Source organism: Gallinula chloropus (assembly GCF_964237585.1).
Source record: "Gallinula chloropus genome assembly, chromosome: 23".
NCBI classification, from domain to species: domain Eukaryota; kingdom Metazoa; phylum Chordata; class Aves; order Gruiformes; family Rallidae; genus Gallinula; species Gallinula chloropus.
In genome coordinates this window covers 3,913,622-3,936,608 of record NC_140108.1, presented here as the reverse complement: position 1 = coordinate 3,936,608, position 22,987 = coordinate 3,913,622, and the positions used below count along the sequence as shown (strand labels likewise).

Sequence of the window (22,987 nt, the reverse complement as noted above, 5' to 3'; positions counted from 1 at the left end):
CAGTGCAGCAGAGGAACCATACCAGGGCTCGCTGGCCCTGCCGAAAGGCTGTGAGCAGGGGCTTTTCAGCCCAGAGATAATCTATGAACCACCCTTGTATCTCAAAGATGGAAATAATTCAGGGGAGCCCTGTGGGCTGAGTAGTGGAATCACGTGGAATGAGTGCAAATCCTCTTTTCAGTCCTTAGAAATCCATCAGCAATGTGCCTGTTTGCAGCTCTGTTGGTTGGTGTCTGGTGTGTCGCTGTGTAGGAGCTCCCTAGGGTAGAGACCAGCTTGGCTCTGGAAATCAGTCGTTGAGGCTTGAGGGTCAGAATGCAGATGCTGTGTTGGGCAGGAGAAGCTGGTGATGTGAGCTTTGGTTTTCAGACAGCAGCTTACCTGTTGTTGTCTCTTCTCTCCTGGGTGACTTCTCTTCTTTCAGAACAGTCGCTGCAGTTACAAACCTGTAACATCAAACTTTGAAAAAGCCCAGAATTTAGAGATGCTGCAAGTGTAAATAATGTACTGTCCCACAGCTGTTTTGGGATTCCTTTCCAAGAGACCTCAAGTTCTTGACTTTCTAGCAAGCTAGGTGAGACTGACTGAAACACATTGGCCATCACTGAAGCCCAGTTAGCAGCATGAAGGCCTGTGTTTGGATTGCAAATGATGACGATGCTCCTGCTGATTACCTGCTCTGGGGTCATCCATTCAATGGGGGGAAAATTTCCTCCTTTCATAGTTGCTGTAGGTGTTTGTGAGGTCAGATGTTCTGGTGACAGCACTTCCATCATGTGGGAGCTGTAACAGCAGTCTTGGGCAGAAGCCTCTCTCCTCTCTGTTCTGCCTTTGGAGCGAGGAGGAGGAGAAGCCTTCCCCATGAAGGTGATCAGCTAACACCCAGAGTTCTTTTTCCAGCATCTTTATCCTCTCCACAGCTGTCTCATCTGTAATGCTCTATTAGCCATATCCCCTTCCCTCTCTTTGGAATTTCTTTGAAGGAGGAGCTCTCATCTCAGCAGGGCGAGTTGGTGAGATTGGGTTGAGGCTTTCAGCACTGGTATCACAATAATCACGATAACTGCATTTCATAAGGAGCGGCGTATTGCAAACATGAGTCCATCACAATGTGGTCTGATGGTGGGAATTTCCCTGGGTACAAGTCCAGGGGAAGTTGGCCAAAGCCCAGAGTTTGCCATCTCTGGCTTAAAAAAAGTCTTAAAATTCACGATTTTGTATGGCCAGGACAATGAAGGAGGAAAGGGGACAATCAGTTTGTAAATGATTGGAGCATTTGGTTCTGAAAATGGAAAAATGAAATATATTCCTGGTTTTGGGGCTCTGACATCCACTCAGCTGTGACTCCCCCCCCCCCCCACCATTTACTGGCCCCACGACAGAGCAGGGAGGGTAGAAGCAGCAGAGCTCCAGCTGTGCTGCTCAGGCTCCCTGTGGGAACCACGGCCAAGGCTCTGCCTGGGGGATTGAATCCCACCTGTACAGCCAGGGGTAGCTGCAGGACACCCCGGAGCCCTCTCAGCCTGGCTGCCTCGGCAGATTGGCCTCGTTGGCTGATCCATAAATGAATTTTTTAGGAAATGTGGCAGTTTCTTTGCAGAACTGCTCTGAGCAAGACGAATCCTGCCGTGAAATCACCGCAATGCGTGTCTGAACAGGGCAGTTTGGATCTGGCAGAGCATCGTTCTCCAGTTAAAAGCATTTCTCTGAAAACTTCTTCATCTGCTCACTGATGCTTTCCCAATTTAGTTTGCTTTCAGTGCATTCTGGTAAACATGTCTCAAGTTATTTGGTTTTGGGGAGTGATGGAAGAGGAAGGGATGTTTGAAGAATATTTGTAGCTTGTACAAGCCAATATCACACCAGGAAATGGATGTGTGTTGGTACAGGTCTAATAACGGAATTGATTTGTAATTCTCTGAAGTGTAATAATTTGTTGCTGGAAAATGAAGCTTAAAAATCCTTGCAGGATTAAGGGTGTTTACTTCAGGGAGGGGAGGGTGTTTGTTTTCCCCAAACACACATGCTTCTTTCCTATCCTCTGGATTAATTTGGTTCTGGCTCTTGTAGGCACCGAGCTGAGCGGTGCTGTAATTGCACTAACGATGCTGAGCATGAAAATCTGACATGATATTTCTAACTGCAGTTTTAACTCCTCCAACTTACAATTTTGCCTTTGTTCTGCATCCATCCTGTTCAAATCTTTTTCTCTTGTTTCCTCTTTATTTTTCTCTCTCCTACCTGAAGCAGGTGGTTGAGGCATAGCAAACACGCTGCTGTTGTGCTGATGCTTTTCAGGAAAGACCACACAAATCCTTATTTTTTTAAAAAAAGGAAACAAGAAATAGTGCTTAGCCTCCGAATTTCTTACAGCCTGAGTAGTCTGACATTAAATAAGCGTTTTAGGCCTGTGTTTTTAAGTGCTTGGTTTTCATTTTGAAGAATGGTGTTACACTGCTTCTTGTGTTCACCTCTTCCTGTCTGGCTTCTGAGGTGTTGCATGGAGCAGAAGGCAGCGTGCAGCTTTTCCCTGACTTTCTCTTTGACCATTCTGGCACCATCACAAACCAGATCCCTGTCCTGTGGCGTTGGGGGAAGCCCTGTCTGTGCTGAGAGCAGCTTTAAATGCTCTCTGAGCATGTAAGACACAATTTTCTTAGAACAGTAATGCAAACGGTGATGCTTTTGGTACTCCTGAGGAGGTGTGTTGCTGAGGTGTAGCTGGAAGGTCACATCAGCCACAGCTTCTGTGGTGTGATGCACTGAACCAAAGGAGCCCAAATACTAGGCAGACTGTTCCTGCCAGGCTTAAGTTAGGTTTTACCTCAATTCTTCTTCTAATTCCTCTCCAAAATATACCAAGCCCGTTAAAGCAATACGTGGTTGCAGGGAACAGGGGAGCTTCCTCTGTGTCTGCTTCCCTCTTGCTGTTATCGAGAGCGAGCCGCTGCGGGATGCCTGCCCCAATGCAACGCTCCCATCCCATCCTTCCATAGGGCTGGATGTTGTGCAGCCAGAGTGAACAGCCTGCCCATAGGCCAGGCTTATCTTTTGCTCCTGCCACTGCTCCTCTCCTTAACCGTGTGAACCAGGCTTTATGAAACTCTGTCCCCAGAAGAGATTGACTGATGTTGGCGCGAGTATCTCAGTGTGTTTTGTTCTGCTGTTTCCCCTTTTAGGTGACAGCGAGATTGTAAATAATATGTACGAGACCGACCCTGATCTCCTTGCTGGCGAAAGTGCAGAGGAGGAAACAGAGGACAGTATTATGTCCCCCATTCCTGTCGGACCTCCATCACCCTTTCCCACCAGTGAGGACTTCACTCCCAAGGAGGGCTCACCTTATGAAGCTCCCGTCTACATTCCTGATGACATTCCAATCCCACCAGATTTTGAACTCAGAGAATCTTCGATTCCAGGGGCAGGGCTAGGGATTTGGGCCAAAAAGAAGATTGAAGTTGGGGAAAGATTTGGACCCTATATGACAGTACAGAGGAGCACATTAAAGGAGACAAACTTTGGATGGGAGGTAAGCGTGTCGAATGTGATGATCACATTCATTTGTCTTCTGTGCAAACTGTTGATAAAGCTGGACTGAGTCCCCACCAGCCTGGGGACAGCAGTAGTGACTTTGCTAATGGCCTATTTCCCTGCCTTACTTTGCGTCCCTGATTACCCACAGTGTTTCAAAGGCAGCAGCCATCCTTTTTAAGCCAGCTTCTTGGGCTACAGATACTGCTCCAGCACCATTCTAGAAGGTTGGTTTCAGATGATGTTGGGTCACTCCTTAAAGCACTTGTCATTTTCAGGTTGTGTTCGGAACGTGTCGCAATGGAAGGAATGTGATTAGGCGCATCATGTTTTGTAGTTGGGTGTGTTACCTTTGACTCCCAGTCCATGTTAGCTGTGCAGCTGTTATTAACTGGTCGTGGAAAAATAGCATGTACCCATTAACGCCCTCGATGTTCTTGAGTTCTTGCAGCAAAGATAAAGAAATGTGAAAGTCATTTTTCCCTAAGAGCTAAAGTAAAAACAGTCTTCAGTAGGAAAACCAACCCTGTCCCAGAACTCATACCCATCTCCCTGCTTTTCTGGGATTGTCCCAGAAATCTTCTTAGTCTCTTCTGCTCCTCTGTTCTTGACTGGAAAGTATCCACAGCCCTAAGAATGACCATAAATTTGGTGAACGTAGCCTGGGATTTATGCTGTGTGTCCACAGTCCCATCCCAGCACACCCAGTGTCTCTTATATAACACATAATTACTCTTCTGCTGAAGCCTGAATGCCCACCCCAATGCTCCAGTACCCCTGCTGCGCATCCGTAGGGTCTGCTGTGTTTGGTCTTGAAGAACAGGGATAACTAGAGGGCTCATGTGCTGTTTCATAGGCTTGTCCTGTCCTTCACGAGGTGTGGAAGATGGATTTAGCTCCTGTTTCCTCTGGATGACACAGGAACTTGGCCTCTCTGGGCACTAGCTGGCATGAAGCCGTGGTTTAGAAACTTCTGGAGCACAGAGGTGGGAAGCAAGTAGGGGATAAAAGAGTATGGCTGGGCAAGCCAGCAGTGCGGACACAGAAATTCTGTTTTCTTAGAAAATGAGGCCAAAAAGGCCACACTTCAGCATTAATGTTTTAAATCATGACTGATGATATTTACACTCTTGATTGTGAAGTCCAGAAGACCAGTGTGTGGTTAGAGCCTGTGAAGCCCGCAGGAGTCACCCCCATGGGTTTGTTTACTGCTTCAACGTGTGGAAAGTGCAGGAAAAAGCACAAAACACTCTAAAACCAACTCCATCGAGTTTTGTCCTTGTGCAGGAGGAAATACTTGAAGAGCTGAGGTCAGAGTTCGGCTGAGTGAGTTTCCTCCTCTCTTCACCCCCCCAGAGCAGGGCGAGACGGGAAATTCAGCTGAGAGGTTTGATTCCTGCCCCACCAGTGGCATTCCTGGGAAGCTCATCGTTATGCTGGCTGCTCTTCATGCCAGCATCGTTACAGCATATTTGATTAGTATTCTGCATTAGATTCAAAACATATCTGGTTTCTGTTTTTCAAATAAAATCCCTGTTACTCTACTGGAATCCCTTTCTGTTTCAGGGAGGCTGTAGGTATGAGGCAGCTTGGAATTACCTGAAGTACCAGTCACATTAAGGTCTGTCTGGAAGAAAGCACGGTTTTCTTCTAGGAATATGCAGTATTGATTATTTTTAGGCTGCAGTGTGGAAATGGTTCCTGCAGAAAGGTGGATTCTCTTTTTCTGTGCCTAGTATTTATAGGTGGCATTGGGTTGTGTTGGGTTTTACAAAGGCAGAGGATTTTTTGGGGGAACAAAGTGCTGTCCTCCTTGGCTGCTACAAGTCAGACCAAATTGGAGTAATGAAAATGTTGGGGTTTTTTCCTCCTATGACCTTGGCAAAACTTTGTCCTTGTGTTTTATATTCCTGATAACAGTTTGTATTTACATTCAAGTTTTTAAGAAATGTTCTGCACTGAATGCCAGGCCTGATAGAAGCCCTATCTTTTCACTCCAGTCTACGTTGACTTTGTGATACTGTTTATTTTTGTAGTGTAATTGAACAAACTTTCTTTCCCTGTGGCACTTCACACGTTTCAGCGGCAGCCTTTTGTTCTCTGATTTGGCAGGTATGCCTCATACCTGAAAGGAAGGACTATTTGTCCTCCATCAGATGTCCTCAAACACTGAGACCCACCCTGACACTATCTCTTTTGACCTTGCTTGTATTTGCACATATCTCTTGAAGTTTTCCATTTCCCAGGATGTTTAAAGAAAGTTCTGAAATCCGGTTGCAGTCACTCAGTGACTTCACTTGGGAGCAGCATCCACAGACACCTTTATGGGCTGGGTGGGAATGTGTGCAAGAAATGCTGTGGCTGCCTGTGTGGTGCTTTCTGAGCTGGTTCCTTCAAGTGTAACTTTGGAAAAACCTTATAGGGATGTTCTAGGCAGCTTTATGTGATGGCACTTGTGCTAGAAAACTGTGACCTGGGATGGGTCCACCTCCTGGTAGTAGAATCACATAGGCAGACAATGGCTGCAAGAGTCAGAAAGAAAAGAGGAGGAGTTTTTTTGTCACCCTACCACTTGCTGGTGAGACTTTTGCCTTCATGCCACAGTAGTGATGGACCTTAGAGATCTCCGTTGCGTAGTGTACCATGAGAAGTGCTCCTTATGTGGTTTGACATGATCTTTGACTGTGCTTCCCTGTAACTGTTCCTTCTGATTTCTCTCGCTCAAGAAAGTCCATTGTGGGGGGTGGGGGGGGCTGGAAAACATGCTATTGAGGGCTTTGATGTGAAAATGGATTTCTTCTGTCCAGGGCATTAACACTGCAGAAATAGCTTTCTCTCTTCAAACCTCAGTAAGACCAGACTTGTGTTTTGTTTTATTTTACAGTGCTCAAGCAGCACAGGCTCCTGTTTGGAGGTGGGGGCCAGCTCTTTTTTCATCCAAACCATTTGATCCAGGCCTGGCTCTGATGTAAAACATCTAGCTCCAGGAGGTGAAAGAAGAATGCCATTTGCTGCAACTTCCAGCTTTACTCATTATTTCCCTAACAGCCTAACCCATCGCAGGGAATACCCAATGCCACGTCTGTCTTGTAGTGTCTGGAAGAAGGGAGATGTACTTCCTTTTCCTATCGATGCTTTGCCTGGAGGCTGCACAGGAGGGACTGGGTTAAGGCTGGGTGAATGCACATCCTGCTTTATCTGCAGCAGGTCTTTGCTCTCCTCTCTCTTTCCATGGGTTCCCTTCAACGTTTCCTTTGTGGAAGATGTCTTAAAAATATTTTTGACATTAAGCCACACCTATTATTCAAGTTTGAGGGTTTTTTTTTCTCTTTAAACAGAGATGGCAGTGAGTGATTCATGCTCATTTCATAAAAATAAATGAGATGTGTCGGCCTTCCGGCCCCCACCCCCTCGTAGGGGTGATTCAGTAAGCGCTGGCCTAGGATGGTGTGTTTCCCCCCATGCCTCATTCCCTGACACTACTGTGCTGATCATGTTTATCTACCTTTTTTCCTTTAAAGACACCACCCAAACTAAAAGCCTTGTGATTATTTAGTGTGACGTGATCGCGTCTCTGCTCTGCTCTCCTGATCCTATTACTTCCTTGCCTGCTGACACAGAGCACACCATTCAGAGCACCCCAAATAAATCACAGAGTGTTTTCCCTTTATTGCCTCTGGGACCTTAAAAAAAAAAAAATCACATAATGATTTTGATCACTTTGTTGAGTAAATAATGGTATTTATCATAGTACTGTTTATTTTGCTAATTGAGAGAGGAATGGGAATGACATCCTGGAGGGAAATTTAGCATCTGAATGCTTGGGAGTTTGGAAGCAGATATGCTTTGAGCTCCGTTTACTTCACAGGGTAAATACCATTAATAATATATAGGTATTAGTTCCTTTGTTTTAGCTTATATTTAAGAGAGATGGTTTGCTGAAGCATAGGAGACTTCACTTACATGGATGTGTAAGAGGCAGATGGCTTCTTTAGATATCCAAATAGAAGTGCTTTCACTTGAGGGGGAAGGTAGAAGCTGTCCCCTCAAAGACAAATCACAGTGGAAAGAAAATCAGAGCCGGCACTAAGGATGCAGCAGCATTCTTGGCTTCACGTCTGTGCCAGTGGAAAACTGCTGCTTTTTGAGCAGGCTTTACAGTGTCAGTGATTCATGGCAGTTCGACCTCCCGTCCCCACAAAACAGGATATTTACATTGCACTGTGGGGCTGTGGGGGGTTTGGTTTTGGTTTATTTTGTTTGTTTGTTTGAGAAACACTCCTAAGTGCTGAGGACAATTTGCTTCACCTGAGTGGACTGAATTGCTGAGAGGAGAATTGTATTGTGTTTCCTTGACCCTTAAAGATATTAAAATAGGAAGGAGACTCTAAACATTTTTAGCTGCAATGGATTTGTTGTACTTCCCAGTCAAAAGAACACGCAGCCCAGATTCCCTCATTTCACTTTAAAAGCTGATACAGTTGGTTGAAGTATGTTCTCATCTGTCTTCTGTCTTAGCAAGATGCTACGAGGAGTTTTGAGTCCCTGAAATGAGCAGAGAAATCCCCAGACCTGTTTGCACTCATCTCTTGCTAACGTCCTTTCAGCTCTCAGACCCAGAGGATGTGATGACATTTCCTCGTAGCTTTTCTTCATGTGTCTTCTGATTCATTCATTTTCTCTGGCCGTGGCCCTTCCCTTTGGCTTGTGAATAATGTTACTATAACAGCCTCTCCTGCTCAGGGAAAAAGAGCTTAATTGCTGTGTGCAAAACCACATCCAATCCTTTGCAGGCTTGGAAACTGCTGGAGAACGGAGCGCACGTGTTCCCTGGACAGAGGAGCCTGTTACCTACACAGAAACATTTCCCATGCAAGGTTACTTCACTGTTTCTCCAAGTGTACTTTGGCTAGAATAATTCTGAAAAGAGAAAGACTCTCTGGGTTCGTGAGGTAAACAGATGGTAGGAGCACTCTGGATGCTCCCACATGTGCTCCTGGCCACTGCGGACATCTCTAGCCAGGGTACGCGTATGGGCATCCCACAGCTGCAGAGACTTTGGCTTTGGAGTGAAACCTGGTGCTTAAGTGAAAAAAAGAAGTTAATCTCATGGAGGAAAGAAAACTCTCTGAACTCTAAAGTTTCTAAATCCTGTATGATTTTGGGCCAGTAAAGTTGCTCAACTTTGTACGTGTTAAACACTGTCCCCTTTCCAGAGAACAACCGTGGCGAGAACATCAACACGTTCATGTTCTCCGCTGTACATGGCCTTTGTTCCTGAGTTAGGAGACCATCATGAGGAAGGAGAAGCTTCCGGGACAATCCTTAGGCTGTTCCCTGTGCCTGGCATGAAAAAGACATCTGTAGGCATGTGCCATGGGCTCCTGAGTTGAGAGAAAGAAGCAGCTAAAAGTGAGGAGACGTGCAGGGGAGTTGCGTGTTGTATCAAAGGCCAAAACCCAGTCCCTACAACTGAATCTGCTGGGGGGTTAATTTATTAGTATCAACTCTGGATAGAAGTGTAACGCACACCTTGTGACATCCAAGTGAAATTTGCAGAGTTTTTTGGTGTTTCACCAAGTGCCTCAATGTCAGGGTTAAAAGGGTAAGTCTTTTTTGGGCCCAAGAATGCCAAGATATCTTGCTCTATCTTAGGCACTTCTCTAAAACATGGGTATATAAGGAATTAAGAAAAAAAGAAGAGACAGGGGAAGGGAATGACTAAGAATACCTCCTGATTTTTCTCCTTTATTTCCATAAGGGGTAATAACTCATGAGCAGTCGGCAGAGGGCACTTTCTTTAAATAGAACATTCTGATTCACAAGCAGAAAAAGGAAATAAATATTTTCTTTTCGTCTTCGAGAGCCATCCATGAATACCAGCTTCTGAAACAGTATTTTATCATCCACACTTCAAATAAAATGAAAAAAGAAAAAAGGAGGAAAAGAAAATCCCACAAATAGCTCAGTGGTGACCACAGGGTTTGAAAAATAGCTGCTTCTCGTTGTCTTGCAGGACACAGAGCACTGCTTCTTCCTCTGGAAGGTTCATCTTCCATAGAAATCCAGCCTTTATTTTCTCCATTTGCAGGAGAGCCTGGCTGATGGAGCACTGCCACACAGTAGGCTTTTGTAAAGGAAATGATCAATAAGTTAAATCCTGAACATACACGGGGCTTCAAAGGAGGTGTTGCTCTGTGGACCCTTCCAGCTGCGATTTCAGGAGGTGGAAGCAATGCAGAGGAAGTTGCTTTGCAGTTCTAAGGTTCCTTCTACATGGCAATCAGGGATGTGTTTGCTGTTTGAGAGGGCAATCCTCGTGCTACTTGCTAGTAGGTGATGTGCGTGTGATAGTGTGGCATCGAGGACTCCAGCATAATCTATCAGCACAGGAGTGTGTCCAAGTTCTCCAGTGAACTTGGGAACTGTCCACTGAGGTCTGAGCTACTGCGCCTTTGCCCCTTGTGGGTAGGCTACCTCCACATCACCTTGCTGTGTGAGGGACCCTGACCGCCTGAATGCTGTAGGTGCTCACCTAGTTATACTCCAGAGGTCCTTTTTCTGGGTAGCCAGTCCCCAGCCCTGAGTTTCAGTAGCTTTTTGTGCTGAGACGTTAAAGTCATTACTCAACTTTGAGTCAAGGCTTAAATACTTGGAGCTGGGTTTAGACTTCATGGGTTTGTGACATGAGCAAAACCTCATCCTGTGTAGTCATCAAGTCTGAAGGCTTTAAATTGAATTTCTTCTCTTCAATCTGTATGGTACAAGAAGTAAGAAGAGTGAATTTTCTAGGTAAAACATGATGTTAATTACTTCTAGAGAAAGGGGAAATCACACTTTCTGCATAATTTGGCACCGTCCTCCTCTTCCCATAGCAAGCATGGAGCAGCACCACAGATGTAGCAACTCTGACTTTGTGGGATTTAGCACTTCACACATCTTGGCACTTCAATTGCTGCTCATTTGGCTTTGGAAATGCAGGGGAGTTATGTTGTCCTGTATAGAGGTGAAAATGAAAAGTTGGGTCTATCACTCTTTCTGAAGTAGTGGGATGTAGGTGGGTCTTTGTTATTTGCTTCCTAATATATCATTTAATTATTCATCCTCTCCCTGTTGTGTGTGTTTCACCGCAGCAAAGTGCTGGGACCTTTACATCCCTGTACTGAGAGTTTACAGCTCTGAAAGACAAGGGCTGTTTATCCAGGGAAGGTGGGAAGCCAAGTTTGAGTCACTTTTAGAAGCACATCTGCATGAGGAGCTCTGGTGGTCAGACAAGGTGGAGAAGTGGAGTGGAAGGAGCGTTTCTATGCCCAGGGCTGTCCTTGGAAATGGTATTACTAATCCTGTGCCTTGTTTCTCAAGCTGTGACTCAGGCCAGCTGCTTGGTGTAGCGTCCTGGTGAAGCACCCACCTCGACTCATTTGTGCTTCTCTCCCCATGTCCTGGTTCTCCCTGTCCTTTCTGAAAGCAAACAGATAACAGGAGCATCTGGGGCACAGGCTGAAGTGGAAGCTGGTTGGTGTCATCGGCCTCCAGACTGGTAACAGAACACTGAGACCATTTAATGTGTTTGCATTGATCAGGGACATGCACGTTCCAGTGGGATGTGTAAATAAGGGAGAGGCATCTCCTCCCGAGGAGAGTCAGTCTCTGTACACGCTGGGAAGCACAGACTACAGTGGTTCATCAGAACTTGCCATCACTTACTCTCTTTGCCCCAGAAATGCCCCAAATGTGCTTAAAAAAATGCAGGTGCTCATCACCAAGGACTGTTCTCCCCCAGACATCCTGCTGGGGCTCACTGGGGCCGCTCTTGCAGCATCCTGCTAGCATGGAGCATCTCCGGAGTGTCCTGGAAGCAGCGGTGGCTGTGCTGAGCGGTGCAGCCCTTGGGAAGCCCTGCTCTTTAAAAACCACCTTTGTATTTGGAGTATTTCATAACCTTTCTGGTACAGAAAGCTCAGGGTGCAGCCCACTCGTGCCTGTGCTCACACAGAGGCTGTTTGTGAGCACACAGACAGGGGCATTTTCTGCCTTTTGATCTGATTAGCGAGCAGAGTGTTCCTTCCCTTTCTGATAATGCCCAGGCAAGCCGTTGCTTTAATTGTACATCTTATTGTGTCATCCCTGTTCAACCATGTTCAAAAATACCTACGTTTCACCCCTGTCCCCCACCTCCCTTTTCCCATTTAGATCTCCTGAAGTCCATTCTACCTTATCAGCACAGTAATTTCATGAGCAGAGCTAGGATTTCTGCCGTTTAGGCCCCGGCCATTGTCTGTCGCAGCTGCAGTCAAGATAAACCCTCACCCAGAACAAAGTTGGAATGACCTTTTACAAGCAGAATCTGCCTTGTTTCCCTCCAGACTAATTTATCAGCCTTCATTTCAGCCTAGTCTCTCAGCAGAGGCCTGAAAGAACATTACAGAGAGCATGAATGAACAGGGGGATTAAGATGCTTGGCTAGTCCCTCTTTTTCATCAGACACCTTCTGGATTTACTGAGATGTAAGCTGTAAATGACCGTAAGTGGTGAACTGCCTTAAACTTGGAGTAAGGGGAAGGGAAGGGGCGGGGGGAAATCGCCAAAGCCAAATGTTTGGAAGAGAAGAGTGATGCAGGGAACCGGATAAACCTCTGCTCCTGAAGTCAGAAAGTGACTGGTCTGAGCCAGGGACTGGGTTGCCCGGCTCTGCCGGCCGTAGCAATGAGGACTGGGTGCTGGTGAGCTAGTCTGTCCCCAAGAGGTGCTGGGAAGGAGGGACAGGTTGTTTGGAAGCTGCTTCTGGCTTTTTCAGAACTGTTAATGAGGGGCTCCTGCAAGTTTAAACCCGATTTATTGATTGAAAGCAAAGTTTAAAAGCTGGATTCCGTGTGTATGGACTGAAAGTTCTTCTGTGCAGCAGAGCAGCGAAAGAACTTTACTGGGAGCCCAGTTTTACTGCTGTAAGAGCTGAATTGTTTTTAAACCAAACTTGACAAGTGTCAAAGAGCCTGATATGTAGTAAAAGATCTGCTTTTAGCTTAGCCTTAGTCCAAAGGACTTGCTGTGAGGAGGGGAATAAATATTTTACTCTTGAAGGAGGGGAGAGTTGTCAGGTCCACTTTGGGTGAATATCCTGTCTGCACCACATCAGCAGCAGAAGTTGGCTGTGGTGGAGGTGGCTATTCCCAGCTCTAAGACATCAGATATTTTTTAGTGCTTATATGTTTTGTCTGTCTTCATGTAGTGAAAGGATGGGTCGTGGAACAACTCTGAAACATTACTGTTAAGTCACACGCTGCCTGGTTGCAGGGTGGGGGGAAATCTTTGTCTGTAAAACTTGAACCGTTGTGGTGGATTACTTTATTTGACTTGACTTGAAAGCTTTTGCAAGGGAAGAATTAAATGCAGCTCCAGTGACTTAGCCTCTGATATTGGTAGTGGTGGGTATTGCTAGTCCTGTATTATTCTGTGTGTATCTTCCACTGCCGGTCCAGCACTGCGGCTGAAGCACGAAGGCAGCTGGGAACTTGCCCTTCAGTGTGTGGCAGTGCTGGGGAAGGGGATGGCTGGGCCCATAAATACCTGATGCAAGCAGGTCTTATACCATCAGTAGATGAGTTAAACTTTTCCATATATTTGAATTTTCAGTCAGGTGAACAGCAGGGCAAAACCGTGCTGAGGAGAGAGCCAGCCTGTGAGATTTGTGTTCAGCATCAGGTGATGGCAAACGTCAGCTGTAAGGTGTTTGAAACTGGATGCAGATAAAAGCCCAGTGTTTTGAAATGATTGTAAGGTTCTGAGGAGTCGAGCCTTGCACTGGGCAAGCCTGGCATGCTGGCTGGAGTCTTGTGCATCTCCTTGTGATTGTATGTACCAGTGAGTCCAGCTGTGACAATCGGTGTTTTCCTTCATGAGCAACAAAAGCCCTTGAAACTTTTTAACAGCAAAATCTAGACTGGTCTGAACCTTTGGAGGACTTCTGATCTAATGTAGGTTTTGAGGTGGAAGTTCAGGCTGTGATTTCTTTGTCTCCTGTGTTGCTAACCCCTAACGTAGCTGTACCTTTGCAGCCGTTTAGGTAGCGATATGGGAGCTGTGGGATTCTTAGAGTTGATGCAATCTTTTTTGCTCTTGGTTGTGTTTAATCTTGCATTGAGAGAGCTTAATAATGCAAAAGTACTGCAGTGCTACAAAGGTTACAGCTTGTTCAGACAAAAGGTGTGAGCATCTTGTCTCTTAAATGCTAGATTACTGCTCTAAGTAGTGATTTACAAACAGTTCCCTCTCAGAAGATAAGTCACTTTTGCTACACGTAGGTGTTTGCATCATCTCCAAGCTGTTTCAGCAGATAAAAAGGCTGCTGTTCTGGAGAGCTGCTGAGGCCAAGGGCAGATACTTCCCTTAACCAGGACAGATTGGCTCTGGCTCTTGGCCAGTTTCCTGGGAAATGGGCAGAAAGCAGCTCAGTTCCTTACAGCCCACTGCAGCTGTGCTGAGGCTTTAATAAGCATACAGGCTTGGTTATAAAAAAACCCAAAAGCCAGAAGTTCCAGTTTCTGTCCTGTTCTTGGGAGCAGAATTTGGTAGGGATGTTGAGAAGATGATGGGACATTGTTAAGCTGCTCTGTAGACTTTGGTGTGCCTTGATCTTGCAGCTCTGGTGTGAGCAGAGGGGGAGCAGAGACAGAGAAGGAGTAGGGGAGGGAAACCCAAACTTCCAGGAGGATTAAGCAGCTGCCTTAGGGGGAAGGACTGGAAGATCTGGGTTTGCTGAGCTTGTCGAACAGAAGGTGTAGAGCAGAGTAGATACTGCTGAAGTTTACAAAACCCTGAAAGCAGTGGAAAAAAAGGGACTTGGAATTGCTATTGAGAAATAATGTAGAAGGAGCATTTGATTGAACTTGTAGAAAAAGTGTTTAAATTAACTACAATCAAGAGCACTGCTTTATGCAGTGCAAAGTGAATTCCAGAGCATGCTGCCTAGAGACAGATGGGGTTTCTGAGAAGACTGGTGTGGTGTGGATGCAGTCCACAGATGGGTGCTTCAGCAGGGATCTAACCCTGCCCACCAAGGCTTCGGGGTTGGGCAGACAGTGGGGCTGCTTGGGGCACTTCTGGGACCTTATGAAGACCCAAGTCTGTCCTGCCAGTCCCAGCTCTGGGGCTGTGCTGCACCCCTGGCTCTACTGCAAAGCTTCAAGCTCGTTTTCAGCTCTTCACTACTTCAGGGGATTTCAGATCCAAGCTGCTGTGCGCCGTTGCAGAGTCTCATCTTGCCTGCAGTTTATGACAAGATTTTGTAGCAATCTGCTGGAAATGGCAAATTTAGAAATCTGAGCCAAGTGACTGCTTTTCCTGTCTTTCCCTGGTTTGCAAAGTCACCTCATTTTCTAAAGGCCGTGTCTGTGTGTGTGTGAAATCCCAGTAAATGCATGTGTGAATTTACTGCTCACTATAAACTGTAACTGGCACGAGGAGGGATACAGCAACCTCAGAATGGGAATGATAACATACTGATACTGTATCCTTTAATTTATTACCTGTATTATCCCCACTCTACGTTTTCCACTCTGTTCTCTCTCCTTCATGAGTTGTGTTTTCACTAGACTGGCGTTTTCCTCCTCTGATGAATTAACTGTCAATTGAAGTTAGTGAGATAAATCAAAACAAATGGACACGCTGCTCCATATTGACTTTCTCACTGCCTGACTCTGAAACCACTTTCGGAGCACTGTGCTGCTATTATGCTCGCTTGGTTCTAAGCAGATGCCCAAGAAGGAAGGAATTGGGGGAGGTAGGTGTTTAACAGCCATCATTTACATCTCCACTATCTTTGCTTTATCTGGGATCTTGTCAACAACCCGATCTGTGGCATTTACTGAGAAGGAAGACACTTGGCAGTGTGTCAGAAGATGAAACGTTCAATGGCTCTGGGGAAGCGTACACTGAAGTTCAGGTCTTTTAAAACGTGGTGTTAATCTGCACTAGGACAGAGTTTTTTGGAATCTGTTTAAATGAAAAGGAGGAGGACACTTTTCATCAGCACAGGCGCTGTGCAGACACTCCCCACAACAGAGACACGTCTCTAGCCAGTGTCAAGGGAGGCTCATTCACATCTGCTGTGGGAGTTTTCTATATATAAGTACAGAGGCATTGGATAGGGGACTTCAGGATGTCGATCAGGCAGCCAGTAACTACGATCATCTGTGTCCCTGACCAGACAAAACAGTATCCTAACGTAATCACTAATCTGAAATACAGACATGTTTAAAACTCTTCTCTCTGGCAGACATGGTAAAACTTGAGCAGCAAAGAACTCGTGGGTGCAGGTGTTCACTTTACTGTCATTGGAGCCATAACTGTGCAACAGAAAAGTGATTGATTGTTTTTCAATAATGAGAATAGAAAATCCATCTCCGTGTCTTAAGTGGTGCTACTGCCGGGCTGCGTATATCAAATACCAGCCATACCTCTGGCTGACCCCAGTTCCTCTGCGTGGTTTCAGTACTAAGAACAAGCATCTGCCTGTCATACAGCAAGTGTGGAAATTCTTTTGTTATTTGTTTACTTGTATCTTAAACATTTGTGCCTTAACACTTGCCTTTGAAAGGCAATTCTAGATCAGGCAGATTAGTTTTTCATGGCTATCGCCTGGCCCTGTGTTATGTCTTCCTGCCTAACCAGCACCACATTTAGCAAGTAAATTTAACACCTTCTCACCTGGAAGAGATCTTAGAAACTTTAATTCAAGAAGTAAAAGGTTAAAAAAATGTATGTGCGGAGGAATGGGTGGTGGAAAGGGGGTAAAGCCTCTCAGCAGTAGGTTAATTGGAGAGCGGAATACCAGTGTAGATGGGAGCACATAGTTTCCTTGGACAATGTGCTAAAGAACTGGGAGCTGGGAAGGACCAGCTGGGATTGTTAGTGAATTAGCTGAAGTCAGAAACTACTGAATGGAGCAAAGAAGTAAAGGGGAAATGAAGGTTAGGGTATAATTCAGTCTAAATTAGGTGGGCCATTCACAATGCATAAAAGGGCTCTGAGCTTCCTTTCTTGGGGAAAATGGGTAGGAAAGCTCACTTTTATTTGGATGCGTGTTGAGTGGTTGATTTTAAGAATGTGCATACCTAGAGCCTACTTTTTGCAAGTGCATTATCCCACATGGGTTTGGAGGAAGCATTGAAAATGCCATGAGCCTGAAAGACAACAGAGTTAGGAAGAAAGACTCACAACCGTTATGCGGCAGGAGCACGTAATGGTAATAATCTCTTATGAGCTGAAACAAATTCTCTTCACTCGCCCTGCTTGCTCATGATTTGTGATGAAAACTCTGTATCTGATCACCTCTGAATCCCGGGTGCTTGAAATCCACTCTGCCTTTGGCCCATCTCTGCTTGTTGCTTTTGAAGAGATTTATTGTGGCTTCTCTGTACTCTTACCAGTTTGAGTTCGGTTTCTGAGCGGTGGTATCGCTGAAGGTGGTGTGGCAGAGTCTGTTTGTTCCACCTTAACTTACAGCACTAGAGAGATGCCCTTCTCACATGGATTTAATATAGTAAAAGGTAATCGCACAGGGTACCTCAATGAAGCAGAAGGCATTGAACATGCAAGGAGGACTGTGAGGTTATTTGGAGAAGCTCTGTAAAATCTCATGAACTTTGGCAGAATTAGGAACAAAGGCAATAAGCATTTATTTATCTGTTATTAGGAAATGCCAAGTCTAAAAGCCTCAGTGATGGTCACAGCTATAAATCTGTAGCACTCACCTCATGGCCTCCCCACAACCAGAGACAGCTGTGATGACCAGGAGCTGCCGGGCTCAGACTGTGCGCTCACACTCACCGTACCTGTTTCAGTGCCCATTTTCCTCACTGAAATCCTGAGGGAACGCCTGAATTTACAGTCCTTGGAGATCAACAAGTGCCCACTTTGGTAGAAAGTGGATAAAACTATTTCAGAGCTCGGGGCATCTTGGAGCAGATGGCTGAAAGAGCCTTCATCCCCTTGTCAGAGCTGTGCCCTACCTCCCCGGGCCAGCAGTGTGGAGTGGTCTGGTAACGCTCACTTCAGTCACCTCTGGCTTCAGTTAATTCATCCAGTGGATAGTATCTTTGGAGTAGGAGTACGTACAAGCAACACTGAAGTTCCTGCACAGCACACACTTGATGCAGGTTTGTGGTTACAGATGTCTTTTCCATGTGAAAGGTATCTTTCAGGATACTTGTCCTTGGTGTGTTGCTTTCTAACACGATGGGAAGGGTTTTGCTGCATCCCTTCTGGTGGTGTGATGTGAAGTTTCTGTGTAGACCTTCAAACTCATTTGCCATCAGTTTGCTCTTTGTCCCCCAGAAATACATCGGCCACTTGATGAGAAAAACTGATGAGACCATTTTTCAACTTTGCAGATATTCCCCAGCTCCTTTGAGATAAGCGTTGCTCTGACCCCTGTGTTGTCTGTGGTGGTAACTCCTTTGTGAAGGGATGTTGTCTTTGTGGCTGTGCAGAACGTGCCCAAGCTACTGACCCTTCAGCTCCAAGGGCACATGGTGTAAGACAGAGCAGAGCTCCTTCTTTAGAAACCTGGGTGATGCTCTGCGTATCGTGATCTACCTGCTGAGTGTGCTGGATTGGTAGCACGATAAACCCATCTGACTTGTATTCTGGTTTTATCAGATATAAAATGCTTAACAAGGAATATACCATGTGCCTGATTTCACTGGAGTGCAGTTCCACAAGTGCTCTGGCTGAGGTGGAACTTTCTTGCCCTCGTGCCGTACCTGACACAGCCTGGACTGGCTTCTGTGTTCACTCCAGAGGCTTATGTCAAGCCCAGTCAATTTAAATGAGATTCAGAACTGGAACAGCAATAAGTGTTCAATCAAAGTATTTGATAAATCACTTAAACAATCGGGCAGATTGCAAATTCTGTAAATGCAAGTTCTGCACTCATTCAAAAGTAGTGAATGTGACAAGACTAAGAGACAGCAGAGTCAAAACAGCAGGGAGAGAAACTCGGATTCTTTGATGAGATTAAAATACCAGCAATTTAAGTGGCAAGCAGGTAGGACTGTGCTGCTTGCCTAGCTTTCTACCCAATACTTGAGCATTTACAAGGAGAATATACAGATGGGATAAAGAAGAGAAGGCTGATTTGATGATTGCAGCATAATTTTACCTTTACTTTGGGGTATGTGTGTTTTCCTTAATATCTTGAATGGCATAATTTAGATGGTCAGGAAAGTTTTCTCTCTTATTAAATGGAATGACAAGTGACTGTAAAAGCAGGAGAAGGGAAATCTCAACAAACCCCAGATTGCTTTGAATGCTAAACAATTTTCCTTTGGTTAGTCAGATTGTAGCATGAGCTTCCTCGGGGGGAATTTATTCTGTTAAGTGTCTCCACATAAAAGGTGAAAACAAAGTGTTGAAACAAACTCTTTGGCTTGACTATAAACTGCTTTGTTGCCTGCTGGAGCTATGAATATGTCAAACTCTGTAAAAGGTATTTTTATTTGGCTGCAATTTTGATTATCTCTAATATATATGGAAGGAATCAAAGCAATTTTTATCTTTCTAGTAGCTTCCAGAATGAAACCTTGCGTTCTCTCCTCTGACCTTTTTCCTTCTTGTTAATGATGGGTGGGAGAGGAATACACTTACCCTCAGTACCGACACAAAGGCAAGAAGCAAGATTTGGACAAACAGTTTTCATGGTTACCAGAAGGAAGATGAAAAATGACATCATTTCAGACTGTAGCTAGTGTTGAAGTTTGTCTTTTTAGCCTGAAAAACAGTTGTTGGGTCTGTGTGTGACTAATTCAGAGTCCCCTTATCTCTGTCCTTCCCTCTAATGCTGGGGGTGTCTTATTGGGATTCTGGTGCCAAACTTCTGTTTACAGTGTATTTGGCTTGCTTCCATCCTTAATGTATTTCCAGTCCTCAGAAATCCAGAGTTTGATTGCTGCTGTTAAGATTGACCTGAAGTTTGTGCTGGTCTCTGAGCACTTATTTCCAGGGACATTAGCGAGTGACTGATCTCTTTGTCTCCTTTGCCCCACCTGTTTTACTGCAGATGTGAAATGTCTTAATTGGCACTTAAAACACGCATTGGGAAAACATATACATCTATTTCCAGAGAGCACGAGGCCGGGGCCATGGCAGTTTGGAAGGTCTGTGGGATTCTTGAATGAAAACTGCTGCGCTCCTGACAGTGTGTTACGTGGGATAAGGCTTCACCGGCCTCCGATGTTGGGCTGGTTTGCGTTGTGCTGGGCTTAAATACACCCCTACATGTGTGTATCCATGTGTGTAACACACACACACACACTTCAACCCCCCAAACACAGGATGTGAACCGGTTCCTGGAGGTCCTGTGCATCCCTTGGCCATAGGCTCAGTGCGACCTCCTGGTCTCTGAGGAGGTTTGAGCAGTTCTGCCTTAGTGAAGCTGCTTTTCCAAAGCTCCCCGAATACAAATGATTTTAGTAAATGAGTAAAGATCTGCATTCTGGGCCAGTAGCTGCTGAAACGCCTGACTCCAGTTAAAAAAATAACAACCTTGGAACCACACTAGCATCTACTTTATGCATGTGGATATAATAGTTCAAAAACCCCCCTGTAACTTGGAACTAATTTTCTTGGGTTTTTTTTTAAAAAAGCTAATTTTTGAGACTTGCTAGCAGGCATTATTCTTTCTCCCATAAAATATGTATCTTTAGCACACTGGACACATACTAGTTAATGGAAACCAGCAGCTGTAACGGATTCATGTAAAACTCCACGGTATGTGCAAGGTGGAATTATTTTAAAATCCTGATTTGCTTGCATGATGCCAGTGCCTTTATTTTCTGGTATGTCTGTGGCTCTGTCTAGCAGATTTGGAGAGGTTAAGCTCTGTGTGTGCGTGCAAGCGTGTGTGTGCATGCGTCTGTTGTTTCTTTCTTCTTGAAATGCTTCACCACAGTAGGCAAAATGGATGAAACATAGAAAAAGAGAGACAATAAATAGTTTCCTAACCTGGCTCGGATAATAGAGAAAGTTCGTTAGATTTATTAATCCTCATTTTCCTTTGGACTGTCAGGCTTAGAGTGACAGTAAAAAAGCTTGTGACGACTTTGGCTAATTTGCACTCCATTCACTTTCTCATGAAAACCCATCAGGATGACTGAAGAACTGCTCTGCAATTGACCTTATTCAATGGCAGAGTGATATACTGGGAAACAGGCCAGTTTTTACAATGCCGAAAAGAGCAAATTGGACGGAATCTTTGTTCCTCTCTTTTTTTCTCTTTCCTTTTTATGCCAGTCTTGCTCTAGTTAAGCTCTCTCATTTGTTCCAGCAGTAGCTCTAGGGCTCAGGTCACCCTCTGTGGCTGCCATTGCAGGTGATCACTGGACTGCTTGTCTTGGATGCAGAGCTGGGGGAGAGAGGGAGGGAAAGAAACGCTGGACGAGGCTGTCGCAGTGAGAAAGCCTGAGACCTTGTGCTCAGCCAGATGTTCAGGGACAGGAGGCTGGTTTTGTCTTTGCACGTGGAAACCCAGGGTGCTCAAACAGGCCACGTGCATCTGGTACCCAGGCAGCAGCTCATGTCCCCGTGTCCCCGTCGTACTTCCATGTTGCTTTTGGGCGAGGAACCGAAGCCGGTAGCTGGCTGGTGGTGGCTGTGGCAGACAGATGGGGAGCAGATCCCGTCCTCATCTGAGAAACTTCCAGCAAACCCAGGATCTTTCGCTCTCTCCCACGTGAAGGGAAAATAGCTCATGGTTGGAGTAGCCAGTGGGCCAGCAGCAAGAGCTCTCACATAGGGTGCAGGAACAACTGTCCCCTTAAATGAACATTTAATGCTTTATGCAAAAGAGAACAGCCATGAATGAGTCTGAGTCAGATTAGCACATGAACAGTCAGTAGTCTGGCAGATCCCGAATTTATCTGGGGCGGTGGAGAAAGGCAAAGCCATTTGAATGAGTCCGAGGCCTGGGCTGGGGCTGCTCTGGGGTGGGCTCTCTCTGGCTGAAATGACTGAACCTGCAGCTTGGTTTCATCTGGAGTGGCTTCTCTAAAGATTTTTGACCAGTAAGATGTGGCTCCTGATGCTTTTAATAGTAATAATTACAAAACATTCATAGGTCCTGTCCTTACTGCTGTACAAGCCCTGCTGCATCCCACGCTGAAAGCAGCAGGTCTTCACTGGGTGGCCCCAACGTTCTCAGTACATCACCTTGTTTCATCAAAGAGCCCTCCCAAGGAAGGTAACTGGATGTCACCGGATCGGTGTCCAGCTTTTGGGTGGCTCTGAGTGCTTTGGTGACCGCTTCAGCTCTGCCTGAGCCAGCAGGCTCCGTCGTAACTGGTGCAGGGCAGATCCAGCAAGATGGGGGTGAGTGATCCCAGGTCCCAGTGCTGCTCAGCGGCACCTTGAAACAGCTGGATAAGCAAACGCCTGATCTGTCTTCTGCATGCTGGAGAGAGACGTGTGGCAGCTGTCTGCTCACATCTTGCACTGAGTTGATGCACTCATCTTGTTCACCCTGATCACCCCGAGTCAGTGGTGCATGGCTTGGGATGCTGGCAGCCTGGGAGCAGGCAAGACCCGCAGCCAGTCCTGGAGTGGGGTGGGGAGGTCGTGTCTGTCCATCCTTCTGCCTCGGGCTGCTCAACCAGCCTCTTTGGGGACACTGCTTCTGACACTGCTGGCTCTTTTGTGGAGAAACGACTGAAGGCAAGAGGGATGCTGCCTCAGTGTGTGTGTGTCGTCGCGGTCTGTCTGTAGTCCTAGGCCAGATGGTGGGCCCAGCATTTATTGTTCGCTGCCTTATCCTTTGTATCGGGTTATTCCCTGTAAAGAACTCCTTGATTTTACTTAGGATACTATTTTCAGTTCCTTCTGAAGGACAGTCTTACGTGTGTTGGACTCACGCAGAGAAGGACCCAGACCTCAGTGTATTTGGGATTTGAAAGTGAACTGATGGAGCCCGAGGGATGTGTGCAAGAAGGGAGGAAGCAACAAAGCTGCTTCTGCCGATATCTTCAGGGGCAGATGTTCATGTGAAGGAAAGGGCTGTGTTGACACAGCGAGTCTGGATGTGAAGGATGAACCTGGGAGAGGTAATCCCCTCTGAAACACCCCACTGTCACTGTCGGGACTCTCAGGACAGAAGCAGCCTCTCCAGCTCTTTGGGATGTCAGGGTCGAGGGCCCTGGGTGATGTGACTTCCGCCACTTGCTCCGCACAGAGCCGTTGGCATCGCTCTGGTCTTCTCTCTGTCATCTCCTTGCCCTCCTCCTTCTGGTGCCCTCAGGTCCTCCAATTTCCCCTTCTCTCTCTATCAAATTCTGCCCATGTCCGCACCCTCATTAATCAATGTCAAGTCACAGAGTGTACAACAAGGGCTGTATTCTTCAACTGCCCCCTCAGCCCTCATACATCCCATTGTTCCAAAAAACTGATTCAGATGGCAAGAAAACAGCCG

General features: G+C 45.9%; 1 protein-coding gene across 2 annotated transcripts in view; it reads left to right on the top strand.

The window, feature by feature from the left end:
• Nucleotides 1-22,987, top strand: part of PRDM16 (PR/SET domain 16) — a gene marked incomplete at both ends in the record, with an annotated part of 286,316 nt that overhangs the window by 110,427 nt on the left and 152,902 nt on the right. For both annotated transcript variants that reach the window (XM_084274611.1, XM_084274610.1), the window contains one exon: nucleotides 3,180-3,529. In XM_084274611.1, coding sequence (XP_084130737.1) covers nucleotides 3,180-3,529 — 350 coding nt within the window. The remainder of the gene's footprint in view (nucleotides 1-3,179; nucleotides 3,530-22,987) is intronic.